Below are 23,958 nucleotides of genomic sequence, written 5' to 3'. Positions count from 1 at the left end.
TCACATGGTCTACAACTGAAGTTGAATATCGTGCCATCACCATTGTCGCTGTTGAACTCAATTGGGTCACAAATCTGCTCAAGGAACTCAACGTCAACTCCATAGTTACTCCTACAATATACTGTGATAATATTGGAGCTACCTACTTATGTGTTAATCCAGTGTTCCATTCCCGTATGAAATATATTGCCATTGACTTTTACTTCGTGCAAGATCAAGTTATCAGACATCAACTATGTGTTTCTCACGACTGATCAACTAACAGACTCACTTATAAGGTCTCTCGTCCGTAAATTATTTTCATTATATCGGTCAGCTCAATTTTGCGGGGGCATGATAACAAATAATATTTTCTCAACTATACGAAAAAATCTTTAAACAGTCGAGGAAAATCCTCTATGCTAAATGTGTATAAATACCTCTCAAAGATCACAATCTAAATATACTTTTGTAATTACATTTTTATAGTTCAATCATCTTTGACATTGTAGACTCGAGTGGATTAGGGTCCGAGTCCAAGTGGTCTTCAGACCACAAGTAGTAGCACGCAATGACACGTTCACGACGCCCTGCCTTGCCTTGTTGCCTTCCTCTTCTCGTTCCCCGTAAGCAATTCCAACAAGCCAAGTAAATATCTCCGCGATTGGCCCTTCCTTCCCCTCCTCCCCCGAACCAAGGCTCCCCACCGCTTTAGAGAGAGGTAGGGGCAGATGGCCTCCGCCCTTGTCCTCGGGAACGTAGCTCTCCTTCCGGACGCCGCCTCGCCCAGGGTCGCGAAGGCCGCCAAGAGCTGGCAACCAGAGTTGTCCATGCCTCGCCCCCTCAGGAGGGAGCCCGCCCCCGCTGCAACCTTGGCCGCCCATGTCCTCGCTTTCCACGACCACGCTGACGCTGGAGGTGAGCCTGCCTCCGCTTTCAAAGTGACCCGCCGCTGGAGGAGGGGTGCCAGCTCCAAGGTCGGCGCTGCCGGCTCCGGTGGCGCCGGTGGGGATGGAGACGACGGAGAGGGCGACTGGGAGGAGGATCTCCGGAGCCGGCTGAAAGAGTTGGAGGAGATGAAGGAGATCGAGAAGAGGGCGGCGGAGTTGGTTGCTGAGGGCGCCGACGGGGATGAGGAGGAGACCGAGGAGGAGAAGAGGGAAAGAGTTCGAAGGGAGCTCGAAAAGGTCCTTCCTTTGGCACCCCACGCCTTTAATTTATGGATTTGCATATCAGGTTTTGGACCGATATCGTAACTTTGAGCTGAAATCTCAAGACGAGGATTGAACCATTCCTGTATGAATGAAATATTGTCTAGTGTTGCATTCTTTTTTGAATTCAGAAGAAGGATCTCGATGCTGATTATTCTCGTACCTGCAATCATTGATTGGCTAAGAGATGCTTCTTCTTTTCTTTTTTTTCAATGTCATCGATTCAATGGAAAAAGAGGCTGATGCTGATTATCGTGTTGCTGTTTGTTATGGCAAGAGTAGGTTGCAAAGGAGCAGGCAGAAAGGAGGAAGACAGCCAAGTTGATGTTTGAGCTGGGGCAGAAAGCTTATGGAAAGGGGATGTATTCTCGAGCGATTGAGTTTCTGGAGGGTGCCCTCACCATCATCCCAAGGCCCACACTCTTAGGTGGCGAGGTAGTGAAGGATGAGATTGCTGGTCACAGAAAAATTGTAGAAAATATACATTTCTGAATATGTTGGATCTAAAACCATACGTTGCTGAATCAGCAAAGACTCGTTTATCTTCCTGATAATATAAGATAAACATACATGAAGAAATTCTCTTGGTACAAGATCAGATTGAATGACATAAATTTTTTTATGTGGTCTAATTACATAATCTATGTGATTGTAGATTCAGATATGGCTTGCAATGGCTTATGAGGCCAACAACCGTCATAGAGACTGCATTGCCTTGTACCAGCAGTTGGAGAAGCAGCATCCCAGTGTCAGCATTAGACGTCAGGCTGCTGAGCTCCGTTATATTTTGCAAGCACCTAAGCTGAAGATATCAAAGGATGAGATGGTCACCATACCATTAATTGGATCAAGTTATGACTGGTTAGTTTTCGTACAGACATTTCTTTATATTGTCTTGTCGTATGTTGTCACTCTAATTAGTCAAGTTATTCTGCTTCTTTGGTTCTTTGAATAGGCCACTCACCTTGTCATCATTCATCTTTTGTTATCCTGGGATGTTAAAAATCTATTGTCTTTAGTTGTTTTCATCAAGACGTCCAACCATCTGAACTTAAGGAGCTTCCCTGTTCTTGCAGGATTTATTGGTTGATATTCTTGATAGATATTTCACAAACACATCTATTTCAAACAATTACTAAACTTTACTGGTTAAACAAAAGCATAGATTAATGGGCTTTTGTTGGTTCCCATACTTAGTAGTCTTATTTCAGCTAAACTTGAAGTTCTGCCTCATAAAAGTATATTGGCATAACAAATAGTTTCTAGAATGACCATTGAGACAAGTTACAAATAGCCTTACAAGAAATTTTGGCTTGGAACACCCAATACAGGGTCAAGACACTGGTACTGCTTGGTAGAGGATAGTCTGCATACCGTTAACCTCTCGGACCGGTACGTATCGCTCGGTGTCAGTAACGCAATCCTTGAAGTTAACAATTCCATCTTTTGTCAATGATTACAAATATTTTCTTATACTTTTCTTCATTTTCATCAAAAAACTTTTGAATCGTCGTTTTTGCTCTATCCATAGGCTCATAAATATATCTCATTGTAGGCTTCTTTTCATTATTTGTCAACCGAAGGACTCGAACAAGAGGGTCCATTACCTTTAATGTATAAACTATAAGATTCCATAAGGATGACATTAAAATGATATCACCGATCCTCTTGCCTTTCGCTTTTTTTGCCCATTTGCTTGTCATCAATTTCTCCGAGGTAAACATGTTTTTCAGGTTATATTTTTGGCGATGCACGCTCTATAATGTCAAGAAAGAAGTCGCAAATCGGGTGACATCATATCTCACTATTTTCGTATTACCTGTGAATTCTCTCATCATATTCAAAGCCGTAGTATGATTATAGAGAAATCCAATAACAAAGATTGCCCTTTCTAAAATCTTCTTAATGTTATGAATCTTTCAAATATCCTCCAACATTAAATCAATGCAATATGCCGTATATTGAGTCCAATATAGGTATTGTCTTTTTGCTTCAAGTAATTTACCTAAGACAAAGGATAATAAAATTAATAAGACTTAGAAATCACATAGTTCTTTCATTTAAATTGGAGACATAGAGTAATTAAAAGATTAAAAATTTTAAAAGATAAATCTTACCAACTAACATATAGTTGCTTCCATTATTGGTTATAACTTCGATGATATTTTGTTCACCAATTTCTTTCACAAACTTGTTAAGCAACTAATATATCTTTTCTCCAGATTTTATAAAAGATGATGCATCTATTGACTTTACAAACATGGTTCCTAAAGAATAGTTGATTATAAAATTAATTACACTCCTATGCATGGTATGCAATTTCGAATGGTACCGCCCGGTACAGGCGGTACGTACCGGTCCGACGGCATACCGATACGCAGACCGTCCGCTACCGGACGAACCATACTACAGTGCTACAGTAAGAGGAAATCGCTTGGTAAGCCCTGGTGTACCGTTCGGTACGCCCTAGTGTACTGTTCGGTACGCCGGTGCCGTACCGAGCCAACATCGAAAAATTGGTATGGTACGGTACGGTATTGCATACCTTGCTCCTATGTCTCCTGTTGTTTCAAGCATCTAACATAATTGAGCAATCATGCTTTACCCATTCTTTGTGGTCCTTTTATAAGTCATTTGTATAATCAAACTCTTTTCTCAGTAATGAAACTCGAAACTCATAATAACTTAAAAAGTTTTAATCTTCGTCATATCTTCAAATATCTTCAATCATCTCTCTCTTCAAAACTGTTCAAATGACAAGTACTAAAGGGAACATCAGCTTAATAAAAGAAGCGAGCAATGTACTGAATTGTTCTTCCTCTTATTTCCTTATCACAAGCATTACTGATATTTGTTTGTCTTAATTTTGCTCCTGCTTGATCTTATTGCTTCTATGATCTTTGATACATATATAAGTCTATCGATCTCTTTTTATCCTTCTTAACAATCATGGTTTCTTTTCCTTTTCTGTCATATACTCTTTTCCCACATGCATTGATACTTTCTAAATAATCTTCTTCTTCATCATCTCTAATATGTTTAACATAATCCTCTGATAAATTCCCATAAGATTTATTCATTTGCATCCTCTTTTTAATCATATAAGTCAACAACTCTTCTTTTACATCAGGTGAACACTTCTTGCATGCTGATGTATTCTTGAAGTTCCCTAGTTGATACTACTTTGCATAAAAAATTTGACATCTAGTAGTCTTATCACAGAAGATGCAAGTAAAACTACATTAGGATCTTTAGGATCCTTTAGATAATTGTATTTCTAAGCAGAATTGTTTCTTGATTTTTTGATAAATCTTCTGAATTACTTTGTATATTTGTCATTAATCCTGAAACCCTAATAACAGTTGTAAATAAATAGAGATTAGTAGTGTTAAAATTTGAATATGGATTATTTTATGGTAACAGTAGTTAACAAGCTACTATTAATAGTAGATAGTGAGGAGAAAAGAATCACCGACGATGGAAAGTGGAGAAAGAGAGGGCGGCGGTGATGGAGGAACTTTCGGGCGACAATAGTGGCAGTGGATGAAGCTGTGGACAGTAGCAACAGCGACCCTCTCCCTCGACGGTGGAAGGAGCTGCACACAGAATCAACAACAACGAAGGGAATTGCGCACGAAGGCTAGACCTTCGGACTCATCCATCGACGACAGAGGAAGCATCAATCATGTGCATTAGCAGCGGAGGCAATGATTGCCCGTGAAATAGGGTTTATGGGTCGGGGTTGCATAGTGGTGGGTTGGGTTTGCATGTGCAGCTTTAGTAACACTATTTAGCTTTGTTGGTTCAATCAAACCAACTAAGCTACTGTTCAACCGAACCAAACTTGATAGTCTGGTTTGGTTGTCGTGCTTCAACCGGGTGCTCACCCAAGGCGCCTTGTCACAGACAAAATTGTAAACGAAGTGTTTGATGTAATGTTTATTTATGTTCTTGTCTTTCGGTTTAGTTCATGCTTTGCACAACATGTAAAGGGCTGATAGTAGGCTTAGTAGCCTCATTTTCTATGGTTTTGGTGGTCGTCTTAGGCTTGCAAACAAAGGTTGTGTCATGTGAGCACTTGTGGGGATTTCGGTCTGTAGTGGATCATTTTGGACTCTTTATTGTGCGATCGTTCAGAGCTTGTGAAGTTTGTTTGTAATTTGCATTGCCTATGAAGTGTTTGTTGAACTAATTACTTGTGGATCCCGAGTGAAACGCTTTCTCTAACTTGTTTTTTTCTTTTGTATATCCTAAGGGACCACAGGAGGTTTCGGGGAGGCTAACCCTTGCGGACAGACACGCAAGGGTGCCACACGACTTAGGCAAAACCAACTAAGTGCTTGACAGCCTGGCGCTTGGGTTCAGGTGAGCGCCCGGGCAGCGCTTCACTGAAGCGCGCCACTTGATCAAGCCTTGAGGCGTGTGGGCCTCGCCTTACCCCACCCAAGCGCCTAGGCGAGCGCCTATTTAAACCATTGGGAACATGTATGGTTTTCTATAACAGTTATAGTTTATAAGTATCAGCACATGATGAATGTTATTTTGATGATCCTCTCTTGCATAGGACCATAATATACAGTCAGTAATGACCATCATCATGGACCCCTCATCTATCGTAAGGAACTCCTTTTGACCACTTTTTGTTATGACGTAATTAGCTTAATAGTAAATCATACATAATAGCATCTAAAAGATTGCTACTGTAAAGAACAGATACTTTCTAACCTTCAATTAAAAGCAAATCAATATTGGCTGTGACTCTATTTTTAAATTGCTTGCTGTTAATTGATCATGTAGAGTTGTCAGTGGAATCTAGCAAGAAACGGCAGTAGAAGGACCATATCTATCTTGATTCATCAATGTAGGAAACATTTTTTTCTTTTCCTTTGAGAAGGGTTGCTTGATTTTCACGTGACTGTTGTCTGCTTATCAAAAGGAATCTTGTGCAAGCAAAATGACAGAACCTTTCAACTTACAATAAAATGTGAAAATTCATTGTGACAATATTTTCAATTCAAAATGCTACCTGGAAACAATGGGAGAAATAAACATTTCTCGTAGTCAAAACTGTGTTCCATATTGTTTTAATTCTAGACATGCTATATAATCATTAACTTATACATGAAAAATCAATTTGTGGATGTTTTCATTCACATGAATAACATTATATTTGGATCCATATTCCTCAATTTTGAAGGAAATTTCAGTCCCTCATATTAGAATAATCAAGATGACAACAAAACCTTCAGGAAGTAGGTGTTTCGGGATTAAATTCACAATTAGTCGAGAATTCTTATATCGTCATGCATGTGGCTCTCTCAGGATCACTTGTAAGTTGTAACATTATAATTCTTTCCCATTAACTTGTTTATGGAAGATGTTTGTCCATCGTATGTGATCCATCATTCTTTGGATACTCTAAAATAACCTTCTGCGGTCACTTTTTTGGTTATTTATTCACTTTCTATCACCTATTCCTGCTGTATGTGAGTTAGCCTGCACTTCAGCCACTCAAAGCAGTTGGCTTTCACAGTCAGCCCTTGTATCATGTGGTATTTCCTACAGTTGGTTTTCCTTTATGATTAATCACAGGCATAAATCTATAACTTAATCTCTTTAATTTTAGAAAATCGGCTAAGGATTCTTGGTTTACAAAACTTTGCATGTAATACACAAAGCTAATTTACATGAACAGTCCTGAAACCATCCAGAGATATCATCTATTAATTTAGTCAATGGCCACAGCAGTCCTGAAATCATTTCTGAAGTTGGTTAGTGATCTAGTATCAACAACTTGGTCATTTAAGATGAACCGAACTTTGGTGGATCAGTAATCATCACAAGTGACATTAAATAGTAAAATTAGGATTGAGGTAGAGACCATCGGGAAGGAAAACCATAAACCTTTTATGCCTCTTCTTTAGCTCATGGATATTACGGATCCCAAGAACTTCTTTTGAGTTCCTTTTTATATAAAATCATCTAAGAAATGTTGTGATCAGCTCCCTACAATTTAAATGCCTTCTGTATAAAGCTTGAAATAAGTTGCTTCTTCCTGTCCACAATTTTCTCATAAGATCATACCCTGTGGATTTTTCTTCTTCTTTTAGAATTCTTAACCACATGCTAGTGAATGTAAAAGTGAAGAAAATAAGAACAGTGGGTTACATTTTATTGTACAAGAGCAACTTTACTGTAAACAGTCTTTGTTAAGCATGTAACACTTCTCAGGTTTATAATACACCTTAACTGAACAGTAAATTAAAAGAATCTAAAAAAAATCTTGATGTTTCTTTCTCCTTTTCCTACGTATCGACTTTGGTATATTTATTTAAGGTGGTGTAGGGGGGAAATTAATCCATGAGTAACTTACATGGTGAAAAATTATTCAAAGCTTTTGCTGGTGCTTTCTCTATCAGTTGCTCTATGGTCATCATGACTGATGTGTTCCTTTTGCCTCGACTAATTTTGTTTACATACGAAGTTATCACCTAGGGCAGTACTGAAATTTGAATTCCTATCACATATTCTCCATTAGTCAGCCTGGTGCTTATTCTCCATCAGAGAGATACATAACCTTTTGCATTAATAAAATCTGCAGGACTGTCTTAATCGGCAGCTGAGGATGCTTAGTTCAACTTTGATTTTCATGAACAAGCATTCACTTGCACTCATATCCTGTTGTAAATGATGATTTGATCCTGTTGTTATGTGCAATGGTAGGTATGCAGGTACTTGGAGTGACAAGTACAAGAACCGCGAAAGAGGAAAGACAAAAGCTACCCAGGTGCCACCATCAAGGGACTACTGGGGTGACTTCCTTACTTGGCGCCCACCAACTGAATTGGCCAAGAACCAAGCCTTCTGGCTTATTGTCACAATGTGGCTTGGCTTAATTGGAACAGCAATTCTCCTTCAAAGATGAAGATCCGAGCATATGACTGGATGGGTAGTAGAAGACCATGCTGCATCCTTCACTGGATCCACCCATGTCATGATGGAGTCAATTTTAGTGAATTTGAAACATCTTTCAGAACACTAATATCCAAGCATGTTCCGTATAATGAATGATCTGGGATACATACCTTCGACATGTCGACCCACGTGTAAATTATGAATGATCGAGTGAATTCTTGTATTTGTCAAACATTGTCTGATTTCTCTTTTGTCTCTTGATACAATATATCAAGATGTTGTTTACCTTAGTATGATGACATATTAAATTTGTAAATTTTCCTAGCAATATTTGAAAAAAAGGAAGGCTACTATCTTGGATGTGACAGCATGACATTTCAGACTGCCGGTTGCATTTGAATGCACAGTTACAGCCTTTTTATATGGACAACTTGAGTCTTAGAGTGGTACATCATTATTCAATATTCTATGTCGATTTGACTTGTATCATTAGAATTACTATATATAATTTCCTAATGTGGTTATTGTTTTTGATCAATTAAAATTCAATATGTGAAATCTAGTCGGTACCTATTAGACATGTCATATTAGCTTTTAGCAATAATAAAAAAAGTTTATTAGTATCTAAAAAGAATATTTTCTTATTTAACTTATGATTATAAAACTGAAACCATATAAAAAAAAATATTTCTATGTATGCTTAAAACTCAGAACTAATACTAAATTCATTACTGATTTTTTATGTCCAAATTAAATGAAACCTAATTAAAATTTTGGAAGAATAAGATGAGTATGTGCTCAAAACTCAATATATGATGAGTGTAAACATCATATAGATGCAGAAACCAAATTACAAAAGATTCCCTTTTACAGGAGGAATCATAAGTATTTGAAGAAGATCTATCAGAGAAGTTGCATCTGAGGTAATATATGCATATGGAATTTAGGAAGAAAATTAAGGCATGAGTGTCTCCTCCCTTGAAATGTGTCCTAAGAGATTCCAAATACTCACTGCTAAAGCATTCTAAGAAAAGAAACCATGTAGGTTAAAGGTTTTCACTTCATGAGATTAAATAAATTTGGTTGAGATGAACTGTGGCTTTAATAGCACTGGGCTAAATTATTCATTGTACTCAGAATATATTTATAAGGAGAATACAAGTTGGCTCAATTAATTTAATTTAATTTAATTTAATTTAATTTAATTTAATTTAATGCAACAAGGATATTATGACTCAATCTAAACTTAAAACTATACGCGATCATATGATCTAAATTATGTGATCTCAATTAATTTGACTCATTTATATTATTTTTAAGTAGATTTTATAATATTTTTATTGTGATGATAAAAAAAACTATAAGCCAAAAACATGTTAACAGACTAATATACTATAATAGATGAAAACGAACTGCGGGTGTGAAGCGAACCAACGACCGAATCGGATCCAACCCGATTGAGTAAGGTGAAAGGGCACGAACCGAAGGGACATTCAGGTCATTTTGCACCGCTGCAACGTTTTGGGCTTCTTTGAAAACTACTGGGCGCTTTGTGGGCATTCCAAATAATTGGGGGCCTTTTTCAGAAATTGGCTCTTTGTTTTTTATATGGGGAGTATTAAGAGGAAAAAGCAAAGAGCAGAATTGGAGGTTCTCTCTTGATCGCCGAAGCCTCTGGAAGAAGCGTTTGTACTCACGAGGAGAAGGCCGGAAGGAAAATACAAGGAGAAGAAGATGCAAGGGGGCGACGATTTAAGCATCGAAGAGCTCGCTTCCACTCTCTCCACGTATAAAGATCAGCTCCGTGAGGTTCGATTGCGTTTCGTTTCTACTTCTTTTCTCGAGATTATTGTTCTTGGACCACAAAATTGGTGCTTTTGTTGTTACTTGATCCGCTCGATGGCTTCCATGGTATTAGGGTTTCTATGTTATGATGCTGTGGTCTCTCACTTGACTCGTTAGGGTTCCTCAAATGCCATTGTCTTGTAGGTATTCAGGTGTTCGAGATCCGTTTCTAGGGTTGCATGGTTTTGTAATCTATATAAGAGAAAGGACTTGGGGGTTTTAGATTTTTAAAAAAAAATCTCTTGTTGCTGGTTAAACATTTTATATTTTGCTACAAAGATTTTTTTATTTTTATTTTTTGTAGGTATAAGTAATCAGATTCCATTTGCTTGCATAATTTGAACTTTATTACTGATACTTAAGTGACAATTCGTAGCTGTATGTTATATTTCGTCTTTGAGTTCTTAGAAATTGTTGACAATTTTCTTAGTTTTGGAATTGGTTGCTGGAATCATAGCAGTATTGATTAATTTGATGTCAGTTGTTTGATGAGCTTATTTAATATTGTGCCCATGTTTCCTGGATGGGTTTGGCTTGATCTGTGGACCATGGAAATTTTGTATCTTATATGTAAAGTTGCAAGGTGCAACGATTATTAAGAAATGGAATGATAAATTGAAATTGCACATTCTCTAGTTCGATGTTCATTTGTTTGATAGAAGTAATACTTGTGTGTGATATTTTTGTGACCACGATTGATAGTGTTATTTCAGTTTAGTTGTTTTTTGTTGATTATGCACTGATAACACTGGAGCTTCTGATGAGCTTCAACTTTTCTTCTTCGTGAGCATGCTATTCTAAGCAATAAAATGGCATCAATTATCAATGGGGAGTATTTTCATAACATTTGTCATGCATTCATGAGTCATGACACAATATGCATGATTACTTGTATTAGTTTTACTTGTATGTTGGACCATTTCTTTTAAATATTATATACTGAGCCAATGAATCTAATTGTTCATTGCTCTGAATTTATTAGTTTTTAGATGAAAAAGACGTCCACCTGATATCACATTCGACAGAAGGTTCATGGTTTCCTGGATAGTGTCCACAATGAGTCATGAGCCCTTCTTGGCCGATGAATATTTTATAGTGCATTTTAGCATGAGATATGTTGGCTCTGTTGTGTATAATGTTACTCATAGTTCAAGCAAAAACAGTAAACTATCTGTTGTAAGTATGTTGTTTTGATCATTATCACCATGCATTGGGTATTTTTTTCATCCCAGATTGTGGTGGTATATGATCCTGATTGTTGAATTGGAAATCCAATGTCCTAAATATTGTTTATTTATATAATTACAATAACAATATATTCTTACTCCATAACCCATTCCAGTAAAACCTCAAAACAACATATGAAGCATTTAACATTCAGAACCAGTTCAAAGTTTTCTAAGTTATTTATCATCATTTCTTTTATCTAATTAAACACAGCTGGTAACTTAGCAAAAGAAATTATTGTGTGTTGTATTGTAATAAGTTATATATGTAAGTGGTTTGGTGTGTAACACGATTCATAAAAGAGTACCAGGTAGTGCTACTATGAGCTAAGTAGCATGTCTCATTTCGTACCCATACCATAATCTGGAGCATTCAATGTTTTAGGAAACTGCAGATGTGGTTATTGGATTTTATATTGAAGATACTCGATACAACATGTCAAGTAGCAGGGAACATATGTTTTACAATCCTTATCGTATGTATGTTGAACCAGCATTGGATATTTAGTCTCATTTGATGCTTCTTGGATGCATATCTGACATTTGAAGTATAAAGTTCTTCGAATAATATCGGAAATTTAGTACTGCTAAGCTATTTTGGGAATGCTTTGTGGATTCTTCTTGGGAGCACTTTGACTTTGTTGAACGTTGATCTTATTATGATTGGCTTGGCTGGTTGATCTTCATTTGCATTGAGCATTATTTTTTGGTTAATAAAATTGGTAGTGTACAATTTTTTATGAGTTTAAAAGACTTGTAGATGCAATAGTTAGAAGAGGTGAAATAATTATCATTAGTAGTATGATGGGAGAAAGAGACATAAGAAGATTTTAATAAAAAATATAAATAAAAACTTAAATAATATTAACTTAATTAAACAAATTATTTTTTACAGATTTCAATAGCGGCAAAAGATCCATCCATATAGCCAAGTTGTTGTTGTTGTCGGCAGTGCTCATTAGGCTTTTGTCATTCTCGTTTATTGTCACTAGTAACTACATAAGTAAGTTGGAACTTGGAAGTAACTTTCTAAACCTCTAAAGAAAATTCTCTGTCTGTCACATATATTATATGTTTGTGATATTTTTAATTTCGTATTTGTGTCATATTTTATGAAGTTTTCACAGAACATGATTCATTGTTGTATCTGTGTTGATATCCCCATACCCTTGTGTGTAGGTAACATAACCATAATGGATTGAAAAGATCAACTTTCAATTTTTTATGATATAGGAATCTAAGATATTTATTGAGGCAAAGAGGGTTCTCAAACTAATATTCACAGAGATTTAGATGATTCTGAAGATGCCTGATACAGATAAAAAATTTTATGGTTGAAGATGCAGATATATTTTATTTCACCAGTGAGATACCTTAATACTATTGGACACTTGGGGCATGTTCTACGGGCACTGTATGTATCTTAATGCAGTATGCATATTGTATGTAATTGAGGCTGCTATTATTGTATCTTTAACTTATCGAAGTATGTTACTTGTGATGAATGCAAAAAACTGCATGTTTACTGTAGAACAATGTGGAACATGGGACAGAAAGTCAGGAAACGATAACATCTAAAATATTCTTCTTAAAGCATGTAGTTTGCGTGATATCACTCTCTATGGTTTGTCTTATGCAATAGCCATCGTTCAATGATAGAAATAAGGAATTCCATTGGGCTTCTGCAACATCCACAAATGATAATACGTGCCTAATTCTTAATGTTTAACCTTGTCTATCAACTTTGCAAGAGTTTTATTTTTAAAAATAAGTTCTGATAATTGTATGTTTTTACTGTAAAAGTTTGTCCAATTCCTTGATTAGTTTTTGGGAAGTTATTGCTTATTGCAGCTATTTTTGCTTAAACTTAAAAATTTTCTTGTTACTTTTTTTTAATCTCACATCATGGTCTTGGATCCTCTTTTATATTTCTGTGATTAAGGATTGTTGTCAGCATTTATATTTGTGAGAATTTACATGTTTGGTGTTGTAAAATTCACTTTTTTAGCTTCTTTGTGAGTTTTTTCTACCAATCATATTTACAATATAATTTGTCCTGGATTTATAGATAGTTTTCTTGTTGTTTCAGGTTAGTAAACTTTTGACTGATGACCCTGGAAACTCCGAATATGCAGATATGGAGAAGGAGCTTGAAGAGGTGAGCTGCATTGCTGCTTTGGTAGTAAATCCTAATTCTTTGTGATACATGGATGCCACCTTTTGCTTGCTTGTGGTTCCATGTGATCCACATAAAATCTTAGCTTTAGAACAATACAAATATCAGAGCAAAAATGAATAATTTCTTCCTTTGCCTTATTGTGTTTGTAAGTTTTCAATGCATGCTATTGCTCTTGCCATGTGTTCTTTTCGAGGAGCCATAAGATGTTCAAGGAGGGCAACATGATCTGACTGCATGATGGCAAGGGTTTTAATGAGGATTTTAGATTCTCTTAACACCTTAAAAGGTGAGAAGGGTGATTTTATTGCAACGTAGCTCTTGTTTGCAGCAGCTGGAGCTATATGGGCAAGTATGACTTGAGAAGCAAGAGCTGTATGTGAAAGATCATTTCTAAATATGCCATCACCCTTTTATCTTGGTTCTTTGCAGGTTTTCCCTCTCGTGATGGAACCATCTGCTTACAATCTCCTGATTTGAGATGTTCACGCTGCTATTCTAAGTTTGAAGTTTTAGATTTGATTTTTGGCTTGTTGAAGGAATAAAAAAGGTTTTCCTTTTGTAGGCTGAATTTAGTGTAACCTTGAACATGTAGGTTATTGCATTGACAGAGGAACTTCTGGCAACGGCAAAGCCAACAGATGTTGGCCAGCTTCACACTGATGCATCTCCCCAGGGTCAGTTTGGTGGACCATCTCAGTCCAAGGTGGTAAATCTCTCTGCTATTATTTCTTGTTAATTATGGTCTTAATTTTATTCAAAATTATCAAAAGTAGTTTTCTATTAAAAGATTGGATACAATGGAACTTTATGTGATGAATTATAATATTTATTACTCTTATCCTCCACTATTATGTTGGTATGCATGAAGATCTATCTATCATAGACAAAGCTGTAAATAGGGTGTTCGATATAATGGTTGTGTATGTCCATGTTTTTCGATTTTGTTCATACTTTGCATAATATGTAAAGGATTTGTAATAAGCTTGACGACCCCATTTTGGTTGACTTTATGTTCGTTTTAGTCTTATAAATACAGGTTGTGTGCCATTGCGCCAAGGCAAAACTATCGAGAAACAGACCATTTAGGCAGCCATTTTAGGGGTTTTTTAGCATCGCAGAGTGGTGCGGATTGTTTGCTGGTATAACACCCAGAAGCTACCCAGGTGGTACATGGTTGGATGAGACTTTGGGATAGTATCTAGGGTTGATTCGTTGTCTTGTTCCTCAGCAGTGTCATGTGGGCACTTGTGGGCGACTTTGGTCGTGGCGAACGATCTTGGACTCTTTGTTGCGCGATCGTTCAGAACTTATAAAGTCTATGTTTGTAATTTGTATTGTCTAATAAGTGTTTACTAGATGCTTGTTTGTGCGATCCCGAGTTAAATGCTTCATCTAATCCGTCTTTTTTTTTGTAGGTCCTTAAGGGACCATAAGAGGTTTCAAGGAGGTTGATCCTTTACGGATGAACACGCAAGTGTGCTGCACGATTTAGGCAAAGCTAGCTAAGTTTGTGATAGATGGTATCCGAGCGGGATAAGCATACTTAGAAACACTTGATATGCCAACGTAGGGGACCTAGCGGGGTTGTGTTGAGGGCAGCCATCATATGTGACCGTTTGAGGGAAACGAGTATAAAGATGTAGGGAAATGAGTTGCTCGGAGGAGTGGGTATCCAATATTGACTTTTAGAAGAATGACCAACCCTTCATGTAAGAGGCACCATGAGGACAAGGGAGCTGGGAAGAACACGCGCACAAAGGTTGGGATGGCTGAGTTCTAGCTACAGTTCGATGTTGGCAACAAAACTTGACGGTGCTTAAGGCAAGCGAGGCGTTTGACAAAGGATGAGATCTTGCAAGCAGAGATGGGTTGCTCGGCTAGTGATAGAGTTTGTGCAATGCTCGCAAATGCGAAGGGAATTACTAACTCGAAAAATTCGAAACTCATGCAAGAGCTTATATGCAGATGATGGACTGTTCGTGGTTATCCTAAAGCGATCGAAACTCGATGCCATGGAGCATAGAAAGTTTCTCTATGGCATGGGAAGGATATGCCTGTATGTGGTTGAAATGTGTAATAAGTTCAGCATGTTGCTAGGCTTTGAGGGGTGGAGCAGGGGTTTTATTGACGAAGAGTTACAATCTAGCAAGTGCGTTTGCGGTGACGGAACAATGCTCAGCAAGAGAGAATGGTCTAAGAGGATGGTAGTCTCCAAAACTTTCAGGGGGAAGGATATGAAGAAAAAAGTTGTTCCAACGGGACAAACCAGGAGGGATAAGTTTCGGTTCTACAAAGGGAGAATCATGTGCAATGGGTTGCACATGTTGAGGGGGGTACCTCAAAATGACAGCTCCATAAAGCTTAATGGACCGACTGAGCAGCGAAACAACCTAGGTGAAACTAGGCGAAGTGCTTAAGCCGCATGAAGGTGGTTAACATAGAAGACAAAACATGAACGGAGGCACAAACCTTTCCTTGGATAGAGATTAAAGACATGAACTCTTATAGAGGCAAAAGTGAGATCATGTCGTTCCATGGGTCTCTCATTCTGATGGAGCAGACTCATCTTGCATGGTGCCAAAGTCGAAGGGAGCTTTAAGGCTCATTCACCTTATCTCGGCGAAGCAATTGATGCAGAGATTATGGTGACCCAACTTGCGGAGGCGAAGTTGGGGTCAGAAGGTCGTGACACAGGGCAAGAGGACACGGTGGTGGGTACTCTTGAAGAATATGTTGCAGTATCGTCTTTCGAGTTGCCGTGAAGGAAGCAGTGCATAGCGGAGATTGTGCTGGAGGCATTGGCCTAGAATCTAGACAACTGCACATCAGCGAAGTCGTTGGACTTCGAGAGCTGTCGGGCGATGGACTGTCCTAGGGCTACGCTTCGTCCGCGTGTGACCCGAGAGTGGGTGGACGAGTGTCGATTGCCAAAGGAACGAACACAATCGAAGGTGGTGAAGGTCTTGTGATATGCTGACAGTAACCACACAAGGAGAGATCGCAGTCCGAGTTCATCCCACAAAGATCAAAATGCAATGAAGATGTCATTAGGAGGCGTATATGAAGCAGTGGATCTTGGTGCAACAGTTCGAGGCAATACGACATACGCAGTAAAAGTCCCATGAGGGACTTGATCATACGAAGGTATGATAGGGAGCTGTTTGGAGCTCTACTTCAGTGAGCAACACTATGATAAGAAGGGCTATGGTCTGAAGGAGTGAATGTCATGGTACTGTAGAGGCGAATCTTCTGTGCGTGCATCAAATTTTGCATCGGATGAAAGTTTTAGTTATCAACATATAAGGGCTGTGTACCATCGAGAGAGATTTTGAGTGCAAGTATCAATGAGTCTCATGGGGGACTTGGATCGTACAAATGTATGATCGGAGCGACTAGAGAGTTGGACTGCTCCAAAGCTCATATTTGCTTGAGGGAGCCTGACAAGTCGGAGGACAAGGCTGAGTGAGCGGATGTTGCTACCAAGGATGTAAAGGATAATAGAATCGATGCGAGTCCTACAACATGATGACGGAGGCCATGCATGAGAGTTGTACTCTGTCTTTTCATCGACCAAGGGGAACTGCTCGGAGAACATGAAGGTGTTGAAATAGGTGGTCGAAAGGGGCGAGGAAGCGACAACGAGTCCAGAGAGACTTAGCTACCCAAAACAAAGCGTCGGTTAAAATGGAGTGGGCTTAGAGGAGTGCCATAGTGCCGTAGAGGTGGATCTATCGATTGTGAGGAAAGGGATGTAGATGCGAGGCGACAGATAGTAGGGTCATAGGCATGACAGCTTTATACTATTGGAAAGGCGAGACTTTCATGGAGTGTATGGTCGTGAAAGGTGCTAAGGAGGTGGAGAATGCAAAGGCAAACTCCAATTATCAAGACAAGGTCGAAGGCAGAGGCTAGGGAACTTCGTAAGATCGGTGTCAATGGGCATCTTATCAAGATAGTCGAAAGTGGAGGGACTTCGGGTTAATGCAGGAGTGCTCGACCAAGGAACGGAGTAAACAGTATGCGATGTTGTACCTTTTCTACTTAGAGGAGTTGGCGACGGAAATGATGGAGAAGATGGTACAATCCCAGAGACGATCAAAACTATAGGAGACTTGCTATAAGTCGGTATGATATTTAGTTCTTTTCTAGAAAACTTTTTGCATTTCAAAAGTTCGATGTTAATGAGGAGGCGCATTATAGTAGCTAACTCAACGTAAGGAGTGTAAACACTTTAGGTGCTTCAGAAGTGTGAGCAAAGAGTAGGCAAAGGCTAGTAACCAGCTTGATGCATCAACTACAAGCCTCGAGGAGGTGGGCGAAGTTAAGTAATCTTTGTCTTCTTAATTCTTAAGAGAATGAGTGAAACCGAGTACTCCTGTTCTCTTATTTATCTAGCAGAGAAGCTTTGTACATGTTTAAGACTCTTGAAGAAATATAGTAGAAGACAACAATTGTTAAATCTTCACCAATAGTGATCGATTCTACCGAGAATAAATTGTTCGCTTTATTTCTTAACAAAATGCCAGCAAAAGTGATGCGAACCTACTTAGAGACGACAACTAAGTAGAAAAGGAATCGATGGACAAATTTTGCGAAGGAAAGATCTCAAAAACTTAAAAGTCTACGAGGCGATGCTCGTTAAAGCTCCAACAGGCATCCACCTAGTTCAAGTGGCGAGGGACATATGAGAGACTGTTGTACAACAAGGAAGGTCTTTTTCTTTATCTGAGGGATCCACATGAACCAACAAAGATCAACACAACTCGATCGACCCCACATCAAAGTCAAAGTCATTGGCGAGTTGAAGCAGCATTGGCATATCAAAGTTTGACTACTCAACAACAACGACGAAGAGCAGTTGGGAGCTAAGAGGCGCGTTGCAACTGGAGCAAAAGATTGATGATTCAGCAAAGGCAAGGAGATATAGCATCCTTAAAGGCTTTGACGAGGACGCCAAAGGAATAAGTGGTGGAGAATGTCAAAGACAAAGTTGTAAACAGGGTGATCGATGTAATGTTCGTGTTTTTTGGTTTTGTTTATGCTTTGCACAACATGTAGAGGGTTTGCAATGCAGTTATCAAAGAAGCAAAATTTTTAAAAAATAGACCATCCAGGCAACTGTTTAAGGAGCTTTCTAGCTCCGTAGAGTAGTGCGGAATGTTAGCTAGCAAAACACTCAGAAGCTACCCTGGTGGCACATGGTTAAATGAGCCTTTGGGGTAGTGTCTAGGGCTGGTTCGCTGCCTTATTTCGCAGTAGTGTCATTTGGGCACTTGAGGGGATTTTTGGTCGTGACGGATGACTTTAGATCCCTTATCACACAATCGTTCAGAGCTTGCGAAGTCTATGTTTGTAATTTGCATTGTCTATCAAGTGTTTCTTGAAATGTCTGTTTGTAGGGCCTTGAGTTAAATGTTTTCTTTAACCCGTCTTCTCTTTTGTCGATCCTTAAGGGACCATAAGAGATTTCAGTGAGGTTGATCTTTTGCGAACGGACACGCAAGGGTGTCGCATGATTTAGGTAAAACTAGTTATGTCCGTGACATGTCAGTAGGCGAAGATATACTGTTTGACATATCATATTGCTTCATTTACTTCTATTTCTGTTTGTTATGATATTAAATCTATATTGTTCAGTTGATTTTTTAGATTATCTTTCTTTAAGTTTGGTCAGAGTTATCTGTCTATATTATTTTCTACATGAGAAAATATGAACTATGCTCTATTTGATCTTTTCTGATACATGATAAACATTAATTTTGTGTTGTATTAATTCAGACACGAGAGAACATGAATTCTTATTATTCATCCTTTTAAAGATATCTCAAATATGGCTTATTCCTTTATGATGGCTTCCAGTTTTATTATATTATAAACTGAATTTTGGCATCTTATTTTTAAACATCATCTCGATATTTTTCAGCCATATGAAAAATTTTCTGTTGGCACCAAAGTTCAAGCAGTTTGGAGTGAGGATGGGGAATGGTATGCATGCCCTGATAGGTTTAATTTTGTTAATATACTTTACTCTCAATTATTTTACCTCTTCTCTTTTATGTGTTGTGTTGATTGTTTGAATGTTTAGGTATGATGCCACAATTGAGGCTATAACTCCTAATGGATATTATGTCTACTATGATGGCTGGGGAAACAAAGAGGAGGTATTGCTTATTTTTTAGTTTAATTAGATGACTATGCAAAAGTTGTTTTTGAACCATCCATGTTCTTTTCATCATTATGGATAGTATTTAGTAAAGCATCATCAGCAGATAGTTCAGAAGATAAGAATTCAAAGCTTTAAGTCCAATTTAGAGATGTGTGGTATAAGCAATCTTAGAAGATTTCTATTCAAGGATCTTAAAATGGTTCACAGTTTACTAAATTCAGTTATATCAGCCATCCTGTGGCAGCTTTATACATGTTAAATTGGTGTTTCTTTTAATTAATTGAACAACTTCAGTAAATTTTCCCCCTGGATCTTGTAAATTTCTTTTTAATTTAATATACTTGAAGCATTTACATCGGTTTTTTCTGTTCATTTTTCCTCTCTTTCCATCGAAAATCTGAAACATCATAGCTATCTTGGTTTTGCATCCTTATCATCATCTTTTGGACTTGGTTACAGTTGTTCTAAAGTTGTGCTGCATCATGATTTATAGATATGATCACTGTATAAGCACAAAACACTGCATAAGGAAGAAAATGCAGACATAAAAGTGTCAAATGTTTTAAAAAGCATACACTTTAGAGTAAATAATATTAGGTAAACATGTGATGTAGCAGCAAAAATTTATTCTGAAAGATAAATTAACAAACTAAAGCTTGATGAGTACTGAGCTACTTAAGTTAGATATATAAGGAAATAGGTTTCTAGATTATAATAGCAAAAGGGATTTTATTGCAGGGATCGGAGACAAGTACATAGATAAAGGACGAGAAGGTCAGTTGGAGCATAATGTAGGAAACAATAATTTTACAAGATAGAAAGATGCACTTGGGATCAATGCTTTATATCATGGTTTCTCACACAAATGGTTTCCAGATCAGGGCGTCGTTTCTTATTAAGAGGATTGATGGTTGATTTAATTGGAGAAAATTGTTGTCACAAGGGGAAAGCTATAGCATTATTGAAGAAGATTTATCTAATAAGATATTAATTCGAGAAGCACAGGAAATGGTTAATAAATAGAAATGGATGGCATATTTTTCTTGATAGTGTGAATCTGACATACATTTATTTTTATTGCAAAATGTCCTTGTTGCTGTTAGGCAGTTTTGAATTGGAACAAAAGTTGTACCTCCCATCTTATAAATACCTTTCTAGTTCAGGGTGTCAACTTTGTCCTTTCCCATTCCACTTTCCGTTTGCTTGTTCATTTGGGAATTTTTAATTTAGAATTTTGTATACTGTGAAGTGACAGTATTTGTCACTTACATGTTGTAATTTGCTGGATTATATATATGGTATGTTGAACTGTATGTCGACGTATCTAACTGTTTAGCATTCTCCAGCTTGTTCTACTGTTTTCAACTTGACCATATTGTAGGATCTGAATATTTTGGTTCTTGAATTATTTTTATTTGGCTTATGAAGCTGTCATATTTTATGTTATGAAGTGGTTATTTTGGTCACTTACAACTTGATGCAATTTGCTTGATCATATTTATAATATGTTGAACTCCATGATGACATATCTCCTTGTTTAGCATCCTCCAGTCCACAGTACTGTTCTCAACTTGACAGTATTGTATGATTTGGATCTTTTGGCTCTTGAAATAGGTCTTCTTTATCATTTTCTTTGTAAACAAGGCGTCACTTCTGTTGTATTGCTATGTTTTGAGCATTTATTTTGCTTATGTTAACCAACTGCAATAATCTTAACTCAGATGATTGTTGCTGATGCTGCTTTCAGGTGGATCATGCTAATGTTAGGCCAGTTGAAGAGGGTGATGCTTTGTTGGAAGCTGAAAGAGAAGCTGAGGCTACCAGACAAGCCATCAAAAGAAAAATTGCACAATCTGCTATAACTGACTTTCAAGCACGGACCTTGCCTGCAAAACTTCGTATTGATCCCAATGATCCAGATGATGTGGTGAGTAAAATTGCTCAGCTGCTCACAATAATCTGTAGAACTAAGCAACTGTGTGTTTTCTAAAGACAAATTTCGTTCATTATACTGTATCTTCTGTTACATAAATGATCCCATCCTAATGCCTTTTGGGCCTTTTACCTCCTTCAAACTAGATATTCTTTTGGAAACACCAGAAGTGGTCATTGTAATATTTAAAATCCTAAAATATATTTGTGTCCTTAAGCCATCTCAGCAAGAAAAAATGATTAAATACAATTTGATGCCACCTGCAATTGTATGTTGTTCATGTGAAAATTGAAGATAAAGGGCACCGGTGGGTCAGTGGGTGTAGAAGTGGAAATTTATGATGGGTTACTTAGTTGGAAATTTAATTTATATCATCTAAATGCTTAAATCCATATATGGCAAATGGAGTTGCCGTGAATGTGGAGGCAAGTAATCCTTCATTTGAACTGTCGGTTCCTCTTTTTGTTTTCTGCTGGCTCTTCTAGCGTGGAATTTTTTAAAGCAAGGATCTTGTTCACTGTGTTCTTGCGATGATATTTACAACTTGATTCATCTGGATATGTGTTGGCAGAAAGCTACTAAGCGCAAGAAAATACATGCCTTCAAGTCGAAGGTTCGGAGTGAACAACTGGAAGTCGCACAAAACAAGCGCCAGAATGCTTGGCAGCAATTCCAGTCTACCAAAGGAAAAACTAAGAAGGTGAAAATTAGGACTCCATTTTCATACTTTTGCTTTCTCCTTGGTGTGGTCACCATTCTATTCATCCATTTCAGGGTGACACATCATGATTAGATCTTGATTTGTGTCCTCGCTGTTGCAGATTGGGTTCTTCTCAGGCCGCAAGCGAGAGAGTATCTTTAAGTCCCCAGATGATCCTAGGGGCAAGGTTGGTGTTACCGGCAGCGGGAAGGGACTGACAGAGTTCCAGAAGAGGGAGAAGCACTTGCACCTCAAGGGAGGTGCAGTGGATGCGGAGGACTGAATTGTAAGCAGGTGAGAACGATACCTTTCCTATCCTCACCTACTTAATCATGGTGCATGGTGCAGTAAGAATGCACATGCAACATTTACAGTGCACTAAGTGTTTTGTTTCTGGGCATCATTTTGGAATAGTCTGATACAAAGTAGTTAGGTCTACAATCATATTATGAAATAGAATTCAGCACAAAAGTTACTAGGAGGTTTTGCTTGTGAAACTGATGTTGAAGATGTTGAGCACTTTCACATCTTGTTTTAGTGAAGGCTTCAGATCAATAATTAGAACATGAGAAATGTGAAGTTGGGAACATCGTTACTGTCCATGAAGTTTATACTCACAAGGAACAAGATCAGGTCCTACGGAGAGAAACGAGTCTGTGTAGGTTGTGCGCATAATCCAACATTAAGTTTAGCTTCTGGATTTCAAGTAGAGTGATGCCACTGAATCGTTCGGACAGATTGATACAGTATGGTTGCACGGTTGATAGGTCTAAGATACTGTGTATCTTGTAGTACTTATGATGTAATACTTATGGAACGAAATTACCTGTGTGTATCTTGTAGTACTTATGTAATACTTAGGAGAAGATGGATTACCTGTGTAATCCTATTGTGCATCAAATTAATCATGGCTGAGCAGTCCTCAAGCATAGTAGACAAAGTGAAACTTTCTGATGATGGTAGGAATCAATGCGAATCCTAATGATGGTATCAGAATATAATCAAGTTAGCACCAACAAGAATTACGATTCTACTAGAAGAGTTGTGTTGATGAATGTAATGTATTCATGATCATGACTTGAATAACCGAAGCTAAAATCTAGTTCACTATGTGCAGTACTAGAAGCCAACAAGATGAAGTCGAGCTTCTGCGCAAGCATCCAGCTGAAAACGCCAGGTTGGAGAGCTAAAGGAATCCTGGAATCATATTTAGTGGAAGAGAACCTTGAAGGTCTGCACATATTATTAGCTCATCCATGTAAGAGAACATTTACGTTAGAAAGAAAACACCAATAACAATAGCATTTTGCATCAATACCCACATTATAACATTATTTTGATTATGGGGCAAGGCGATTACCTTCTCTCCTGATACATCCTTGTCCTATATGAAAGCTTCGAATATGGTTTCTCTTTCATCTTCTCGAGCTAGTTGTTGAAACCCTGAGTTGCACTCACATCCCCTGCATCTAAAGAGGGAGGGAACTCCAGCCTTTCATGGCCACAGGTCATATATGGTAAAAAAAATATATTATTTATCGAATTTGTTATTCTTGTCGTTATTAGCTACTTACGAACATATTAAAATTTTTTCTATCGAGTGTGTGTTTTTTGATGAGGCTTAGGTAGAAAACTTCTACAATTTTGTGCATGCAGGGTTGCGATTAAGTACCGGAACGATGAGTCCATTTTTGGTATTAGATTTCGGACACTCTTTTAGAGGAGATCGCCATTCTCTTACTTTTAAATAAAGTAGGTCGATTTGTGTATTTATATATCGAGATTGATTTGTTTAAACATCCAA

The 23,958-nt window shown here is 37.8% G+C and overlaps 2 protein-coding genes across 2 annotated transcripts; both read left to right on the top strand.

Annotated features, from left to right (window-relative positions):
- Nucleotides 1-583: 583 nt before the first annotated feature.
- On the top strand, nucleotides 584-8,472 carry LOC135581563 (uncharacterized). Its single transcript, XM_065164842.1, has 4 exons — nucleotides 584-1,166; nucleotides 1,473-1,625; nucleotides 1,846-2,051; nucleotides 7,914-8,472. Exons 1-4 carry the CDS (start codon nucleotides 711-713, stop codon nucleotides 8,113-8,115), a joined length of 1,017 nt encoding a protein of 338 aa, XP_065020914.1. The 5' UTR covers nucleotides 584-710; the 3' UTR covers nucleotides 8,116-8,472.
- Nucleotides 8,473-9,733: 1,261 nt separating this feature from the next.
- LOC103995541 (uncharacterized) lies at nucleotides 9,734-23,528 on the top strand. Its single transcript, XM_009416145.3, has 9 exons — nucleotides 9,734-9,914; nucleotides 13,266-13,334; nucleotides 13,948-14,058; nucleotides 19,279-19,340; nucleotides 19,441-19,516; nucleotides 21,269-21,448; nucleotides 22,026-22,154; nucleotides 22,276-22,448; nucleotides 23,272-23,528. The coding sequence occupies exons 1-8, from the start codon at nucleotides 9,840-9,842 to the stop codon at nucleotides 22,435-22,437; spliced, it is 864 nt and encodes a 287-aa protein (XP_009414420.2). The 5' UTR covers nucleotides 9,734-9,839; the 3' UTR covers nucleotides 22,438-22,448; nucleotides 23,272-23,528.
- Nucleotides 23,529-23,958: the final 430 nt, after the last annotated feature.

This window comes from Musa acuminata, chromosome BXJ3-8, assembly GCF_036884655.1.
Source record: "Musa acuminata AAA Group cultivar baxijiao chromosome BXJ3-8, Cavendish_Baxijiao_AAA, whole genome shotgun sequence".
NCBI lineage: Eukaryota > Viridiplantae > Streptophyta > Magnoliopsida > Zingiberales > Musaceae > Musa > Musa acuminata.
Note: the sequence above shows the minus strand (reverse complement) of the source record. Positions and strands in the feature narration are given on the sequence as shown.

What these genes read in the sequence shown, in the direction of transcription:
- LOC135581563 (XM_065164842.1), top strand. Translation starts at nt 711, where the DNA reads ATGGCCTCCGCCCTTGTCCTCGGGAACGTAGCTCTCCTTCCGGACGCC. An exon ending in TTCGAAGGGAGCTCGAAAAG is followed by an intron (nt 1,167 to 1,472) that starts GTCCTTCCTTTG and finishes TGGCAAGAGTAG; the next exon opens with GTTGCAAAGGAGCAGGCAGA. An exon ending in CCACACTCTTAGGTGGCGAG is followed by an intron (nt 1,626 to 1,845) that starts GTAGTGAAGGAT and finishes ATGTGATTGTAG; the next exon opens with ATTCAGATATGGCTTGCAAT.
- LOC103995541 (XM_009416145.3), top strand. Translation starts at nt 9,840, where the DNA reads ATGCAAGGGGGCGACGATTTAAGCATCGAAGAGCTCGCTTCCACTCTC. An exon ending in GTGGACCATCTCAGTCCAAG is followed by an intron (nt 14,059 to 19,278) that starts GTGGTAAATCTC and finishes GATATTTTTCAG; the next exon opens with CCATATGAAAAATTTTCTGT. An exon ending in GCTGGGGAAACAAAGAGGAG is followed by an intron (nt 19,517 to 21,268) that starts GTATTGCTTATT and finishes TGCTGCTTTCAG; the next exon opens with GTGGATCATGCTAATGTTAG.